The following is a 16,951-nucleotide window of genomic DNA, read 5'->3' as shown; positions in this document are numbered from 1 at the left end:
CACCCAGACAGGAAGAACACCTACTGTACATTTGAATGCTTTACATAGATTTTAGTTTAGCTTTCAATACTATTATCAGCCAACACCTGATTGGAAAGCTGAGCCTGTTGGGCCTGAAGCATACAGAAAGGAATTGCAGAGGCTAATGGACTGAAGTAAAGTCAACAACCTGTCTCTGAATTGTTGCTAAAACAAAAGAGATGATTGTTGACTTCAGGAGGAACACCACCAAATTCCTGGGTGTCCACCTGGAGGAGAACCTCAACTGGTCTCTCAACACCAGCTCCTTGCACAAAAAGGCCCAATAACGCCTTTTCTTCCTTAGAAGGCTGAGGTAGGCCTAGCTTCCACCACTGATCCTTACTACTTTCTACAGAGGGGCTATCGAGAGCATCCTGAGCAGCTGCATCAATGTCTGGTTTGGGAATTGTGCTATCTCGGACCACAATACTACAGACGAATAGTGAGGACAGCCAGAAGATCATCAGGGTCTCTCTTCCCTCTATCAAAGACATAAACACCACACGCTTCATCCGCAAAGCCACCAGTATTGTGGCTGATCGGACACCCTCTCACTCACTCTTTACCCTCCTGCCATCTGGAAAAAGGTACCAAAGCATTAGGACCCTCAAATCCAGACCGTGCAAGAGTTTTTTCCACAAGCCATCTGTCTCCTTAAAAAAAGGGACTGGACTGATAAGCACACACACACACACACACACACACACACACACACAGACTGAACTGATAAACACACATGTGGTTCAATTCTCCCATTAACAATATAATGTTGCGGCCAAAAATGTAACAATTTTAGATTAGATAAGGTTGTTGAACCAAAGCCATCATGAACACATGCACCATAATCAAGGCTAAAGAAGGTGAAACATTAGAGTATGCTTTATTTTTAATTTTATTATAGAAACAATACGTATTATAGTGTACAGTGCATCATAGTGTATAGTGTATAGACAATTGAGAAATTAAACAACAATTGCATCTTTTATTATTATTATTATTATTATTATTATTATTATTATTATTATAAAGGCTATTAGGATTTAGGTTGAATTATTATTGTAACCAGCAGATAAACTGTTTAGATTTTGGGATTAATTAAAACCAGGTCAAAGTCACGACTAGACGACTAGACCCGAATTGTTGGGAGGGCAGACATGCTGTTGACATTGAGTTCTACTTGTTTAAATGTTTTTGCCATTCAAAATGATTAATTTTAACCAATTTATTTATAAATGTGTTATTTTATGAACATCTATACTCACAGAATGATAGTTTGAAGAATGACAATTTCACATTTTATAGATTATTGAATAGAAATTTGATAGGTTGGCCCTGGTGTTCATAAATAAATTAAAGATAATTAATTAGAAATGAATCCTAATGTATGGGATTGACTGATATTGTTTACTTAGACTCTTTTAAATTGAAAATTGACATATTTATAGATTGTAGGCTACAATATTTATGAATTAGGTAATAAATATGTCTTATAATCTTAACTCTTAGTGTATAATTTATGAGAATAGACCGAATTTCCTCTGCTTCCTGGTTGGTAATTAGGCCTCAGATCTATAATAAAAGAGTCTGATTTAGTCTGAGAGGGCACCTGTTACTAGTTAGCATGTGTTTTTTTTTTTTCTTCTTTTAGTTAATATATTCAATATTCAATATCCGCCTCAGGGCTAGACTGAGGTAAAAGTAACTTTCGCTCTCCTTTTTGGCTGACAATCACCCAATATGTGATTCACAGTAAGCTGTAGAGTTTGAGATACCGTATATATTCATTGTAAGAAACAGGACTCACACTTGAAACAGTGCAAAAAAATATTCCTGTATCAACATATTTAAATTAAAGTTTATTTAAAAGTTTTATATATACCATAACATGTGCCTTTTGTCGTACCCTGATGCACACATCATTCTGGACTTATCATGACCTTGCTCCAATGCTTAATCTTCTGATTGACCTCACAGGTACGGTATATAATTTTCTTACTGTAAGACTACACAGCTGTTTATCTCCAATCCCTTGGGTTCTCTTTGCATTGTTCGTGTGGAAGCGCTCTTACTTTAACTGTTAAACATAGCCGTGTCTTATACTTACTGTTCTTGTTTTTTACAATTTGTTTCCACTAAGCATTTAAGTGATCTCTTATCATGTTCATTAAGGATAGTTTTCTGACCATATTTCTTCCCTAAAACTGAAAAAGATGCTTAAATGTTTTTTCTTGATGCAGGATATAATAATAATAATAATAATAATAATAATAATAATAATAATAATAATAATCATTCATTAGCAATCTGTAACCAGGGCAACAATGCTGTGCTAAATCCCCCCGCAGTTCTCTGCCTGAAATTTCTTGTGAAACTGGATTAATTTTATTCACCAATATGTTTTTACCTCCCACTGTGAAGACTTGGTGTGAGTATGAACACAATATGAGTGCAGACTATCCCATATAACACAGGACAGGTTGTAACCCTAGCTGTATGTAAGTGCATTTCTGTTGGAAGCTAATTGTTTTAGCTAAACTATTAGCCAGCAAGCTACAGAAACCTCTAAGTTAAACAAGCAGCTGTTGACCTTCTGTACATACTGTAGTGCTGAATAATCGACAGAAATAGTTATTAAAGTTATTCTGTTGTAAGAGAGCAATACTGTGTTAGAACTGAATGTTATTCTCTTCACAACACGGTGTGCCCTTCAGTTACAAGTGTGTTACTGTGTCACAACATACGTAGTGTTATCCTGTTAGTGTTTCACGTGTTACGTGTTATTTTTTCTAAAACGTGTATATTCTTCTAAAATGTGTAATTCTGTTATAACACAGTATGATCTTATGTTGTGTTATTTTGTCACATACTGTGGGTTATGCCTTAACAGCAGTGTATTGCTTTTTCAAGTGTTATTTAGTCACAAACATGTATTCTTCTTTTTTTGTTGTTTAACATCAGCTGGCATCAGGTTGGTTACATTACCGCCAACTTCTCCCTCATCTTAATGCCTCTTAAAGCCAATTTTCCAGACCAGCCTTTCTTAAAAACGTCTAATGCATCCCTTCCCTTGTTGTGTCCTGAACGCTTCACCTGCTTTATCCAGTACTTCCACACACTTTTCCTTCTGACCAACTAAGCATCTAGTTGGAATTCTGTTGGGTGCATCACTGGCATCAAGAGATCTCTCTCTTCTCAGCTTCCTTGTATTTGTAACAGAATAACACTCTTGTAACAAAATAACGTGAATCACTGCGCACAGATGGTTGTTTTTGAGAAAGACTGGCCTGGAAAAGTCGGCTTTAGTGGAGAACATAAAAGAGTGTGCTGTTCCATACTTCTTATTCTGTTATGACAAACTTTGTTATTCTGTTACAATAGAGTGTTCTTCTATTACAACACAGTGTGTTGAGTATAGGGCAATAACAGAGTATTATAAATACAGAGAATTATTCTGTTGCAGAATTTCTAGATTGCATTTCAACAGGGTTGTAATTGAGGTAATTTACAGATATTAAGCTTTTAGTTGGTTTATACCACATGCTGACTGCAGCCCTCAAATCGTTTTGATCATTTTCAATTTGCAATAACCAATACCAGTTAATGCATCCTGAGCCAAGTAAAATAAATTATAGAAATAAGCATGCATCACATATCAGCTTTTTTTTTTAGTGAACTTATGGTAAGGATAACTTGACATCAGCCCAAACAGGTTTCGTGAACAAAAAGGACATTTTTTGCATTGCAGAGCTTTATTCGTGATTGTCACATAACACTGTCTTTTGGTTTCTGTTATTAAGACATATGCAGGGTGACATCAGACCATCAAACAGATATAAACAGACAGCCTAGAACCTTAAAAGCCTTTTTTTGCTTCACGCAGTCTGCTTAAAATTAAAACACATCCATATAGCACTAATGCAATTTCAAATCCGGCATACAGAGATACATTAGAGTTAGACATTACACCAATTCCTACAGCGTGCTGGCTTTCTTATATCATTTTTAAGAGGTTCCCTTTTAGTACTAATATAATGAATATATTTAGACAAAAGGAGTTTACCCTCTTAGCTGAGCTGTTTCCTAAATTACTGTACCTTCAAACATGGAGGGATGACCTCCAGGTTGGAAACAACAAATAGTACGGACACAATTAACGCAAGACAACACAAACAGAAATAAAATATTAAAACAGCAAAGACATGTGCTAGTTTGAATATGGCAACATTTAAAGCATTTTATTTCAAAGCATGTTCACCTTTCTCATGAAACATGAAAAGTATAATTGGTTGATTAAAGCTGGGTACTGAATGTGCCATGTAAGTGCTTTAGATCTGGTGTTATTCTAGATTACAACACTGGGCGCGACTGATATGTTTGCTTTTCACAAAGGTGTTAAGTATTCTGGTTAATTTTTGATGAAGTAATAATTAATCATTTATATATGTATTCTTATGTAACACTGAGGTTGCACATGATTTGGAATAAAATGCTTTAGGATACACACTGGTCATATCATAGCCCATCTCTCTCCTTCAGCTTCTGCATTTCTCTAATCCTTCTTTTCAGCCTCATCTTCTGGTATGTAGACGCTGACTGTGAACTCGCCAGCCTCTGTTCCATACTTGTTCTTCACCATCAGGGCGTACTTGCCCGAGTCAGTGGAACTGACTGCTGCGATGGTGATGCTGGCAAACTTGCCGTGCTCGAACTTGAGCGTGAGGTGATCATCAGGTACCAGCTGTTTGTCATTCTTCACCCAGCTGACTTCAGGCTGTGGGTCGCCCCACACGTTGCCGGTGAGGTTCAAAGACTGAACGAGAATAATGGAAAAGAATATGAGCATCCAGAAAGCCAGTACCACAAACCTAATGTACTTGGATAGTGACACAATTCTTTGTAATTTCACCTCCATAATGAATTAGAAATTGAGCAATCAATATGTGATTGAAGTGGCGACTACTCAAGAATTAGTTGTTTCAAAATTATCGCATTAACCATTTAGGAATTATAGACATTTTTTACAAAGTCTGTCCATTTTTCAAAGGTTCAGAAGCAACTAGACAAACTAAGGAAAGGACTTGTGATGAAATTTCTCATGAATGGAGGTGCAAAACTGATAAACAATTACAGAAGACTTAAAACACAATTCAGTGATGAGCCACTCGTTGAATGGTGCCAACGTTTTAAAGAAGGCTGTACGTCTGTGAATCATGATCCCGGCTGACCCCCGTGGAAATTCAGCAAGTGGAACAGCTGATCCTTGAGAATTTAAGAAATGCATCTGGCTGTGGGAACTGTACAAGCAATCATTCGCAACCACCACTTGCACATTACCTGCTTCTAGGAGCATTTCAGTTGTGAAGCATTTCAAACATTTCCACCATGATGGGATCCAAGCACTAGAGAAATTCCTGGATAAATAGGGGCAGATTTGACTCTCATAACTGTGTTTTGTCATCCTGCATAATCAAAAGTCCCGGTTTGACTTGAACACATCGTATTAGGATTGCCTTCTTTAGCTTCCCTCCCTTGAGATGCTTTTCCAGGTCTTTACTGCAGCCACCTTCTGTTGCTGCCTGTTTGTTGGGCTTTATGTCTTTGTTTTTTTCCTCATACAGTACAGTATGTTAAACGCATGCTCAATTGGGTTAAAGTTAATTGAGTGACTCTGCCTTTAAATAACATTCATTTTTCACTTAAAGAAGAGCTTGGGTTACTTTAGCATTATGTTTTGAGTCATTATCCATCTGCCCTGTGAAGTGCTGTCCTATAGGATTTGTAGCATTTGACTGAATCTGAGCAAAAGGAAGAGCTCTATACACTTTAGTTCTCATCCTGCTACTTCCTACAGCATATCCATAATAATACAATTATATGTATAATACACGTGTAGCCAGGTTCAGTTGGGAACCATGAATGTTCATGCCTTGCAAATGTATTGGATCATAAGCCCTTTCTTTGCTCCTTCATATATATTTCTTATTTTTCTGTTAGAGCTGGGCGGATGTTTTATGTTTTCTAGCAAATCAGATTTGTTTGTACTTGGCTACATGCTGTGAATGGGTTTTTTCTTGACCAAGGATCATTCAGGATCATCCATTGTACTGTAGTTGTCTTTCATGATCCTCCAGGCCTTTTGGAGCTGCTGAGCTTGCCAGTGCATTCTCTCTCTTTTTAAATAATGCATCACATTATTGATTTAGCCTCCTCTAAAGTTTCTATCCTTCTGATAGGTCTGTTTTGTTTTTCCAGGTTGAATGATGGACTTCTCATTTAGGACTTGCACCAATTCCTCTTTGGACTACAAATTTAAAATTCCCATGAACAGCTTAAATAAAATGCAAGAAACATTCTTCTTAATAACAATAACAAAATAGTTGAAACCGCTCAGTCAATTGTCTAAATGCTTTAGAACTTGTGGAAATTAAGTGACTTTGTAAAAATGTCCGTAATTCCTAAATGGTTAATGCAATAGTTTTGTTGGAACCCTTGGAACTCAACCGGACGTCTTAACTTCAAACACACCATGATTGCTTAGTTTCAAATCTTGTATCTTGTGTACATGGTACAAATACTCAGACGCATAATCACAGTATAGCATATACTACATATCTCATATGAAGGCATTTAGCCAAAATACCATATAAATGTTTATATGAACAGTTTGAGAGCAGTTTTCCTGTTTGAGTATCTCATGTATCTTGTACACAAAGCGTTTGAGTGCTATGGGCTTTTGGAAATATTACTATAACATCTATCATGGCTTGGAAAGAGGAAAAACAGACAAGTATTGATTTTTCGGGTGAAACGGAAGGTTGCGCTACAGTATCCCACATAACTTTATTAAATATATAACATGGTGTTTACACAACATCCACATTGCATAAGGTCCCTTTTTACAGCACATCTCCTGGATGGTAAAGAGCGCATTCTGTACCTGTAGGTCCTAAAAGCTGGGATAAGAGTAATTTATAAATGTTATTCTTCTTGGCTTCACCATTCTCCAAAAATACATTTAGCGCATCTATTTCACTCACACCAGCTGCTATTTTGCCCGGCACAACAGTAGTTTCACTTCACTGATCCTGTGTCAGAAAGAAGCGATATAATGGAGTTTTTGGTTGCGTCAACTTTTGTTGTGTAACGCGGCTACTCCATTCCGTGGTTTCCCTAAAACGTAGAAGTTGAAAACTTCCAAAAAAAAGATTATGTAGCAATTTGTGCAGATCAGAGGAAAATAATTTTCCAAAATGAGTAAAAGTCAGAAAATGGCATTTATCGCATTTTGCAGTCAAACTGTTCACATGCTATTTTAGCTAAACAACAACACATTATTTATTATTTATTTATTATTGGCCTTATGCTATGTCGTGTGTCCATGAACCATACAAGTCTCTACAAGTAAGCTGTTACCATGGGAACAATACTGGATTATACAGAGTGCTTTAATATAAACCTGTAAGTTAAATTATATGTAGCTGCCACTATTTTCAGAGCTGCTCTCATTAAAAACTTATCAACACCTTTTGACTAATCAGTTTTTAACAACACTATGGTATAAATGACATTATTATTCAGAAAACTACTTTGCATTACACTGTAATAATCTGAAAAAAGAAGCTGATATCTCAATTAAGCATGAGGTGTAATGTGATAATGAGATATAATTTGATAATGGGTTTTCTGGCATCCTGTGTAGTTGGAGATGTATTACTACCTTGCCCTCCTGGATAGTCACCACATCTGGCAGGCCTCCGATTACACGTGCTCGGTCTAAGAATAAAAAGAAAGCTGTCAGTAAGCCTCTTGGTAAATCATCGTCTACTCTAAATAAATTTCCTTCTTTGAAGAAACAAAATCAGGAAATAAGGTGACATCACAGACGAGGATCGAAACATTCCCAAGACCTAGACAGGAGATGCCTTGCCTACTGCATCACTACTATTCATGCATGATTTGTGTAGGGAAGGTGGCTTGAAATAGCATACACATGCTTTTAGAACAAAGTGTCTTCAGGAAAGAAGACGACAGTGGCAGTGGAGACAATCACTTACTTCTTTCTGCAATAGCTGCAGCCCTGAGGAAGGAAATGGATAAGCACGCTGTTAGTGAAGGCTTTAAATAGCATCAGAGCCCGTTAAGGTGATATGGTCTACTTCCACATATCAGTGTCAGAAAAAGCCTGAGCTAATATCGTCATAAGGATGTACTCAGATGTTGTTTTCTATTTTAGGTAAGATTTTTTTGATAGGAGATTTTTTTTCTTTGCATGTTTGTAAATGATACGTTCAGTTAAAGATAAAAATCAGGATATAGATCATTTATTGTATTAGAATTAAGTACTTACTTAAGCCTCTGGAACTCTGAAAAGGCCTCTTCCCATACTTTTATGGAATAGAATAGGAGAAAAAATTAATATGATTTTGTTCAGCAAAAAAAAGGACTAATAATAAACGTAGGTCTAAAATTTGCAGTATCCTCACACAGAGACAAAGGCAATGCAGATAAAGCATGCTTGAAACACCTGAAGCCTTTACCTTGCCCAGTGAGGTCAAGAACTCTCCTGACGCTGCCCTCGCCGGCGAAGATGTCGATTGCATACTTGCCCTTGTTCTTGTCTGTGGGCTCGTTGATTTTCAGCCACAGCTGGTCTTCTGTGACCCCACACTGCACTTTGTCTGAGTATGAAATCTTGCCATCTCTGAATGGCCACAAAAATGAGAATGAGTCAGAGGACACTGTTGGGGCTACCAACGATTAAACTCATACAATAAAAAAAAGTGCTAGTACAGGGACATGCTGACATACGGAGAATACTAATTTTTTTTGCAGATGCCAGCATGAGTGCAGTTAGGGATGTAAACCTCAATACAGAACTAGCATGTGCTTGGTGTTGGAAATTGTAATGCACGACACAAAACACATTAGCAAATTCATTCTCCGAGAGCCAGACTATCTTTGGACTTTTGTTCTCTGTAGAGTGCGCTGCACTTAAAAAGTCCCCCGACTACACATTTGTGGATGTAGTGCAGTGGAGATAAAAGTGGCTAAAGGCAAATTTCACTTTTGATCTGACTCCAATACTGTTCCATAAAATATATATGAAATATATATGAAGTATATGATGTAAGAGAGGCTGGCATTTCAAATTCTGGGCATTTATTTAAATATTTTCGTTTTATGAGTGGTATGATGGTGCAGCACGACGCATAGCAGCCGTACGCCTCTAGAGTCCTCAGTTTGACCCCAAGCTATGTGGAAAGCCTGTACATTCTTCCTGTTCACATGGGTTATCTCCGGGGTTTGCCAGATTCCTCCCTTGTTGTTAGGCGACTGGTGATACTATATTAGGTGTGAATGAGTGTGTAAATGGTGCTTTGTGATAGACTTGCATCCAATTTATTGCCTAAGTATTCCCAGGACAGAATGTGTGCATACACTCTGATCATGATCATTAAGAAAATAATAATAATAATAATAATAATAATAATAATAATAATAATAATAATAATGAATTAATTAATGGTTACATAAGGTGAAGGCATTTCCGTTTTAACATCTGTGATTTTGAGGGGAAAAAAACCCTCTTATTTGTTAGTGTCATGTTTCCCAACTTTAACACTGTTTGCCTGCAGCTGTTTTGGGGGCTTATTTAAATGCAGTCTGTCTGCGATCTAACACTGACAGCAACATTTCAGTGCTCAGCACACATGTATACTAAAGGCACAAGGAAAAAAGTGCAAAGAGGGGATGAGTGAGGATGAAAAATACCTACTTGTGAAACCAGCCAACAGGGAGCTCCTCTGTATGATACACCACTTGTGTGTAGAGGATGATTCCATGCTCGGTGCTCTGAACCTTCAATTCGGTAGAAGAGTGGGCTGTGACGAACAAAAGAGCATCAGCATTACATACAGAATTTCCGGCCCTATTTCTTGCTGCCTTTCCCACAGACCTAAACGCAGACATCAGTTCGGCTCCTGTGCTTATTTTAACACAGCCAATTGAGCAGTCTTTGAAGCCGATTATCAGGCCCCAGTAACGAACCCTGCTTCAAAGTCACTTAAATCCTTTTCTTTTGCCACCTTGATCCGAAATCGACATCACCCGGGTCTGCTCAGCAATTTTCCACCAACTTCAAAGCACGGTCGGACATTAAATGCTCTGTAGTATCATGCAGTACATCTCATTTAATCAGGTCTTTCCTTTCATTTATCACCTTTACACCAGTAAGCATTAATGAGCCATTTCTAGAATGGTGTGAATGTATTACAAAATAGAAAAAAAAAAAAGATAAAGATAAAGATATCTCACCTATAACTTTGAACATTGCATTCAACACAGCCTTATAACCTTTAGGGAAGAGTCAGATCATCATAGGTTAGAATATCAGACTGCAGCCTTTCAGAAGACATAAGCCTCATTTTGATTTTTTTTACCAAAATAAAAAGGTTCTTACCTGCTTCTGTCAGATCAAGCAATGTCTTATCCTTTCCTCTGCTGTCTGACAGTTCCACCTCATAAACACCTGCGTCTTTCTTTGTGAGCTGTTCAGAGAATCATAATAGACACGAGAGAGAAAATGAAAGAGCCGCATCGCGGATACGAAATAATTTCAAAGAAGCAAACAAAAATAAACAACAAAAATCCGAAAAGGCAAGCTTTTTTCCTGCGATGGATGCTGCAGGTAGACAGGAACACCATAGTAAAAGAAGACAATGGATAGGTGAATAAAATCACATGAAACTTGGTGATAACTTATAAAATTATATAAAAAGCTGCAGACTTTGGGTTTGCTTGGGCTTCCTTTAATGGCAGATTTCAGTCTTTCAGATTTTCATTCTTTTTAACAAGCTGGAAATTAAACAGATACTGCAGTTAAGTCCAATAGCGTCCGGCTCACGTCTACAGACCTGCACGCACTGATGTTAACCGTTTCAAGCAACATGTTCCATTTACAAGAAAAGAATGCAACCTAATTGATAATCCTTAATTGTTTAACAAAAAAAGTGATATGACAAGAGAACAATTTATTTAGCAATATTTAGCACCAGAAACTGATATATTTAACGCACATTGCCATACATTGTGAATTTAATATGTTGCATGGAGTTATATGCATATAAAGTACTGTATTTATGCGGCCAACTAGTGAAAACAGAAGGTTTTAGCGAACTGAAGCCTGTGGCGTAGCTGCTAGCAAGGTGAACACATTTCCCACAATGCCCCGCATCTGCCTGACCTTGCCGATGTTGAAGGACAGCATGTTCTCTGCAATGCCAATTTTCTTAGCATCTTCATCACCCTCAGCAATGTCAATTCCATCCTTAATCCAGGTTACCTGGGTGTCAGCTTTGATATTTCCTACCTGAAGAGATGAGAATGGGGGAGGGGTGGGGGTGGGGTGGCGGAGTTGAGTAGAAGAGGCAGACATAAAATATTAATTCGACTGACCGGTGGAAGTGAGGAAAATTCATGATTATTGTGCACAACCTTACCCTGCTTTTAAGGTGCACATCACATTCTTCGGTGACCTCGAAACTAAGGTATTCCACAAAGTGAGGACCTGGGTGTGAAAATCGAAAGGGTGACATTGTTGAAAAGGTTAAAGTCGAAAAACTCATCCGGCATTCGAATGCTGCGTGGTGTACCTTGTCTCCTGACCCACTCTGCTCTCTCAAACTCGGACTTCTTCTGAAGCTCAGCAAACTCTGTTGCGTGAAAACACAATATCTCAATTTAGTCCTTTGTAACATTCATCCTCTACAGTAAGTGATTGCATTTCACCGGCCTGAGCTGCATCACAGGGTGGCATAACACTCTTAGCTGTCTGTACCCTCTTTAACATGCATGATTTTAAACACGTCCACTAGTGTGATTGACAAGCAGGGCGGGGCTTCCCGTTTTCTTCCCACTACCCAGCATAGCCAGTTTTCCAAACCCATTATTCCTCAACTATGAAAGGTTTTGGCACAATTGAGACTCAAATCTAAAATTTCAGGGAATGAAATGCAATTTTTTAATTTTTCAAATTTTTTTACCCACATTATGGTGTATACATTAAAAATACTTTAAACAATACCTTCCAACAGAGCTTCAGTTCAGGACTTATTATAGTCTTTAGAATAAAAAATATATATATTAAAATTTCACTATGCAGGCTTTCACACAACTACTATTCGCAGGAAGAACCTGGAGTTGAATTTGAGATCAAGTGCATGACTCCTGATACATAACAGCTTTAAATACTAAAGAATCTGGCAGAGAACAAAAAGCTGCTGTATTGTGGGATAATGCAGACTATGTAAAAACAGTCATTAGCGTTTGCCTCTTTAGCTGATAATGGACTCGGAGCTAAAACCCGATACAGTAGCACCCAACAATAGTGTTTAATAATGGAGTTATATGATCAATCAGTAAAGCCTGATAAAGTTCAGTCAGCAGTTAAGAGAACGCTGTCTATTGCTAATGGAGCCCTTGCTCCTGTGAGGATGCCTCGGTTTCACATGATCTTGTCCTGCCCTCTACAGGACATACCCAGATACGGCAAAGTGATTTCGGAGGAGGTGGTACCTTTTCCAATAAGCACCAAGCTGGTGCGGCCCGTAGCTTTGCCATCAACAAGGTTAAACGTGAAGGTTCCTTCATCGGAGATTTCCAAAGAGTCCATAAACATCTCAATAATGCCGGTGTTCTTGTCGAAATTCATGGTGTATTTCTGAGGAATTAGGAACATTTATCAGGGTCTGTGTATGTGTGTGTGTGTTTGTGTAATAAGACACATAATAAGTAAAATGGAGAGGCATGAAATGTGTCTAGCTGTATACCTTTCCGTGAGTAATGATGTTATCGTTGAAAACATGCTCCACTTTGCAGTTGGCGGTAAACTTGGCAACCTGCGCCCAGAATCGCACACGTCCTTTCTCCTGTAGCTCAACAGCCATTTGACTCTTGAAAGGAATAACTGTAAAGAAAACACCATGATAAGTATAGCTATTAAGTAACATAAAAAGGTTTCAAATAATAATAATCACAGGGAAAGGGCATTGAGCTAAACAGCAACTTTGATGCCACGGTTGTTGTTCTGTACTTACTGGGGAACTTGTGATCGTGGCTGATGTCCAACAAGCGCCTCAGACCTATGAAATATTTTCGAAACGCATTCCATTAACATGTACACCGGATAACGCAGCTCTAACAGGACTAGATAAAGATTGAATTCCTAGAATCCTTGCAACTTCTTCTAAAATCCGTACATACAACCTCTTTGACATGAGCACGCATGTCCTTGAATTGTTACGATTTTAAAAGGAGACATGATGCACCAGCTTCTGGAAAACATTACCAGTCTTTCTGTCCAAAGCCAGAAGATAGAATGTCACTGTCATTAGCCAGAGAGTTGGGGGGGAAGTGACTCACCCTCCTCTGTCAGTGTGTAGCTGGCAGAAACTCCATCAGTGTTGGTGACAGCACAAGAGTAGATGCCCAGGTCTTCCAGTGAAGGATCTTTAAAGATGACTCTGGATCTAAAGACGAGAATTAGAGAAAAGATGTGTGTAATGTTTTAATTGAGCGAGATTCTTTCCAACGAGCCGACAGTCTTTACATTCCAATAACACTAATTAGCCTTTGTGCTTTCTATAACGGCTAAATGACACCAATTAATTATTTTTTTTTACTTCGTTTTCCATAAAAAAAAAAAAAAAACTTTTCTTTACTCATTTTGCCTCACACTTTCATCCTGTCTTGGCTTTCGCAGCACATCTGGCACAGCAAAGGTGACACACGTCTCTTCTGGCTTCCAGACAGCCTGCCACTATTCATCCTCACACTAGCGCCCACACAGCATTGTCCAACGCCTGATACTAACTGCTAAATATCTACCACTGCCATGTGACCAAACCTTCCTCCACACAACACAAGCACTATAGATCTTACTGATAAAAAAAAACAACAACACACAGATAAACAACACAAGGTGTGAAAAAAAAAAACCCAAGTAGTTCTAATTACTAAGGCAGAAACTCACTTTCCCTTGACTGTTTCGACATTGAGACGGGAGGTATCGGTGAGTTCCTGGTAGTTCTTCGACCACACAAACTTAGAACTTTCGGTCATTTCAGAGCACTCAAAGATCAGCGAGATCACTCCGTCATCATCCACATCGACCACAATCTCATTAGTGCCTAAGGAAAGACCAGGTCATGAAAAACGGGATTTAAAAAGGCAGTCCTGGGAAAGACGCTGGAATGATAGATCGGTTTGTCCGATGGTGTCTGAGCCTGATTTGTTTACCTGGGCGAGTCTGAGCGATGATGGGGTCTGTGGCTTCAGAGGGTCCACCGACACCTGCGATATTCTTAGCATGGACACGCAGTTTGTAGGAGGCGCCTTCTTTCAAGCCAGATATCTGAGGCACAGAAAGGTTTATTAGTATTAATGACACACATCTTATTATAACAGCCTTGACATCGGTGAAACAGGATCCATCTTGTGTAATATTCCTTAGGGGAAATGGTGGTGACATGCTGGAACCGAGGGGGTCAGGAGAAACTACGGCGCTAATGTGGAACAGATTCGAACAGCACTCATTAGCTATACAGTACATGTGGTAGTCTGGAAAGGTCAGACGTTGCTAGAGCTATATGTCTGGAAAAGCCTGACATAAGAAAGCATGAATAAGAGTGTTTTAATTTAGACGCATTTCTAACCTTGTGTATTCCACAACAACGGTAGCTGACTCACGCAAAGAATATTAATCTTTCTTATGCACGTAATATAACTTAATTATTAATATTTATTGAATATTAACTTCTACTTCTAACGTACTACTTGTACGTTTCCACAAGCCCATATACCATAGTGGAACAGACATAGTCGTGTAATCAGTTTGTGTTCACTCTGATAAGGACTCTCCGATTGTCTGCGATGTTCCTGCGCCATCACATGGTCAACACCGAGTAGAGCATTTACACAAAGTTCTTCAACGGATTGAAAAAAGACATTCCTTCAGAAATGTAGGCCTCTGAACGAAACTCACTGAATGAATCAGAGCATATTTTCCTACTGAAAAGCGATCGAGTCAGTCAAGTGAAGAGGCAGTGAGGAGGAAGATGGAATGCCGTGAGTGACCCATACCTCAGCAATGTTTTCTACATTAGGTACATAAGGTCATAAAGGTACAAGGTGGTGTTCAAGTCAAACCGGGGCTTGATGAAATGTCTTGTGAATTAAGGCGGAAAAAACATTTGACATTTACAAAATCATGGTGCTGCAGTAAAATATCTGAACGGTGCACATGTTTTAAAGAAGGACGTTGTGAGTGACAGAATGTTCGTGAATAACGAGGTTGCTGGGTCCCACTGCAGTTTCTCCCGTGAACATTCATTGAGTGAAACACCTGATCTTTGAAAATTGACAGATAACTTGTCACTAGCTTGTGGAAGAGACGCATCTGACTGTGAGAACTGTCCACACAATCGTCCACTAACACCACATTACAGGAACTCGGCTGGAGTAATTGCTACATCCCTTATACAGTCTTGACCTCGCTCCAAGCCATTTCCACATGTTTAGGCCGTTAAAGGAGTTCCTGGGAGGCCAGTGTTTCAGATGTGAAGCATGATCAAGAGCCAATCATGGCTCTGGTGTATTGAGAAAACATTCTACCTTGATGGTATCCAAGCACTAGAAAAACACTAAGGTATTAGTGATGCAGGGGATTCTGCAGAGAAATAAATAACTCTGATAACTATGTTCTCTTATTCTCCACAAGCAGAAGTCCCGGTTTGACTTGAACACCCCTTATAGAAGTGTCAGGTCATTTTTCAGTGAAATTCAAAAGAATACTTCTAAGTATATATATATATATATATATATCAGTTCTGTAAAATCCTGAAGTTTTCACTGTACATACAGTATGACCCCCATGTGAATGTCCTTTCCAGGCCACCACACATCTTCAGTATCAGATTCTATGTGTGATTTAGTCTAACCTGTAGAAATTCATCCTTGGTGGACCTATCCTGAACTCCTCTCCATTTGCCATCCCCCTCCTTGATGTCCACATAGTAGCCGGTGATGGGGCTGCGGCCGTTGAATGTGGGTGGCTCCCAAAGCAGCACCAGTGAATCCTTTCTCAGCTCCAGCACGTGAAGCCCATGAGGAGGACCTGCGTTAGTGTTACCCAGATAAAAACACAGACACATAACAAGGATGCTTCAGATCATGTAAAAAAAAAAAATCAGATAGACTGTTAATTAGAGGGAAGTGAACATTGGTCATAATGAAGAAAGAGTAGTGAGGACTTAGAATCATGTCATGATCATCTGACTGCCTTTCTTATTATATGTTTGTAAAGGGAGACACCTGTCGGCCATTGTTGAAACTGCACATTGCAAATAGGTTCAATTTTCACAACCCATACTCAAACATGGACTGATTCCTATTATTGTACATAAGTGCAACTCTTCTTATACACTATATGCACTGCAATCAAGATAATGCAATAAGTTCATGCTGTTAATGCTAAATGACCCCTACTAGCTATAAATGATCATGAGCTCATTAAAGAGAGTCAGTGAATCATTGTATTTCCATCCAGCTTTTACAGGGTAAGGAAATGACCTATACAGCTAAGTGTTGATTAAATGATTCATTGAGCATCACTGCACAGTAGAACTTCTTCCGCTGACTAATTTACCTGGCAACGCAACAGTCCACTCCTTACACTCAAAGGCAACTTCGGTGACACAGGACTCGCTAATACCAGCCTGGTTAATTGCCCGAACCTGGAACTGGTACAACAGATTCTCCTTCAGGTTCTCCACCTGAACACAAGGAAAGGAGGGAAGTTATTTTAATAGTTTATTATACCTTTGTACATGGCCAAAACAGGGTATCGGTAAAAAAAAGTGTCTCACCTAGGTGA

General features: G+C 38.7%; 1 protein-coding gene across 1 annotated transcript in view; it reads right to left on the bottom strand.

Moving 5' to 3' along the window:
* Window positions 1–3,749: 3,749 nt before the first annotated feature.
* myom1a (myomesin 1a (skelemin)) overlaps window positions 3,750–16,951 on the bottom strand; it is a 38,384-nt gene continuing 25,182 nt past the window's right edge. Inside the window, exons 23-41 of the mRNA XM_053504424.1 lie at window positions 16,724–16,850; window positions 16,017–16,192; window positions 14,317–14,431; window positions 14,051–14,207; window positions 13,441–13,547; window positions 13,116–13,160; window positions 12,849–12,985; window positions 12,595–12,739; window positions 11,673–11,732; window positions 11,520–11,587; window positions 11,264–11,389; window positions 10,481–10,568; window positions 10,336–10,374; window positions 9,797–9,902; window positions 8,559–8,722; window positions 8,369–8,405; window positions 8,076–8,098; window positions 7,739–7,794; window positions 3,750–4,831 (exon numbers count right to left, since the gene is read on the bottom strand). Coding sequence (XP_053360399.1) covers window positions 4,571–4,831; window positions 7,739–7,794; window positions 8,076–8,098; window positions 8,369–8,405; window positions 8,559–8,722; window positions 9,797–9,902; window positions 10,336–10,374; window positions 10,481–10,568; window positions 11,264–11,389; window positions 11,520–11,587; window positions 11,673–11,732; window positions 12,595–12,739; window positions 12,849–12,985; window positions 13,116–13,160; window positions 13,441–13,547; window positions 14,051–14,207; window positions 14,317–14,431; window positions 16,017–16,192; window positions 16,724–16,850 — 2,037 coding nt within the window. The 3' untranslated portion in view covers window positions 3,750–4,570. The remainder of the gene's footprint in view (window positions 4,832–7,738; window positions 7,795–8,075; window positions 8,099–8,368; window positions 8,406–8,558; window positions 8,723–9,796; window positions 9,903–10,335; window positions 10,375–10,480; window positions 10,569–11,263; window positions 11,390–11,519; window positions 11,588–11,672; window positions 11,733–12,594; window positions 12,740–12,848; window positions 12,986–13,115; window positions 13,161–13,440; window positions 13,548–14,050; window positions 14,208–14,316; window positions 14,432–16,016; window positions 16,193–16,723; window positions 16,851–16,951) is intronic.

The sequence above is a fragment of the Clarias gariepinus genome, chromosome 1 (assembly GCF_024256425.1).
Source record: "Clarias gariepinus isolate MV-2021 ecotype Netherlands chromosome 1, CGAR_prim_01v2, whole genome shotgun sequence".
Taxonomy (NCBI): domain Eukaryota; kingdom Metazoa; phylum Chordata; class Actinopteri; order Siluriformes; family Clariidae; genus Clarias; species Clarias gariepinus.
This window is presented reverse-complemented; position numbering and strand designations above follow the sequence as displayed.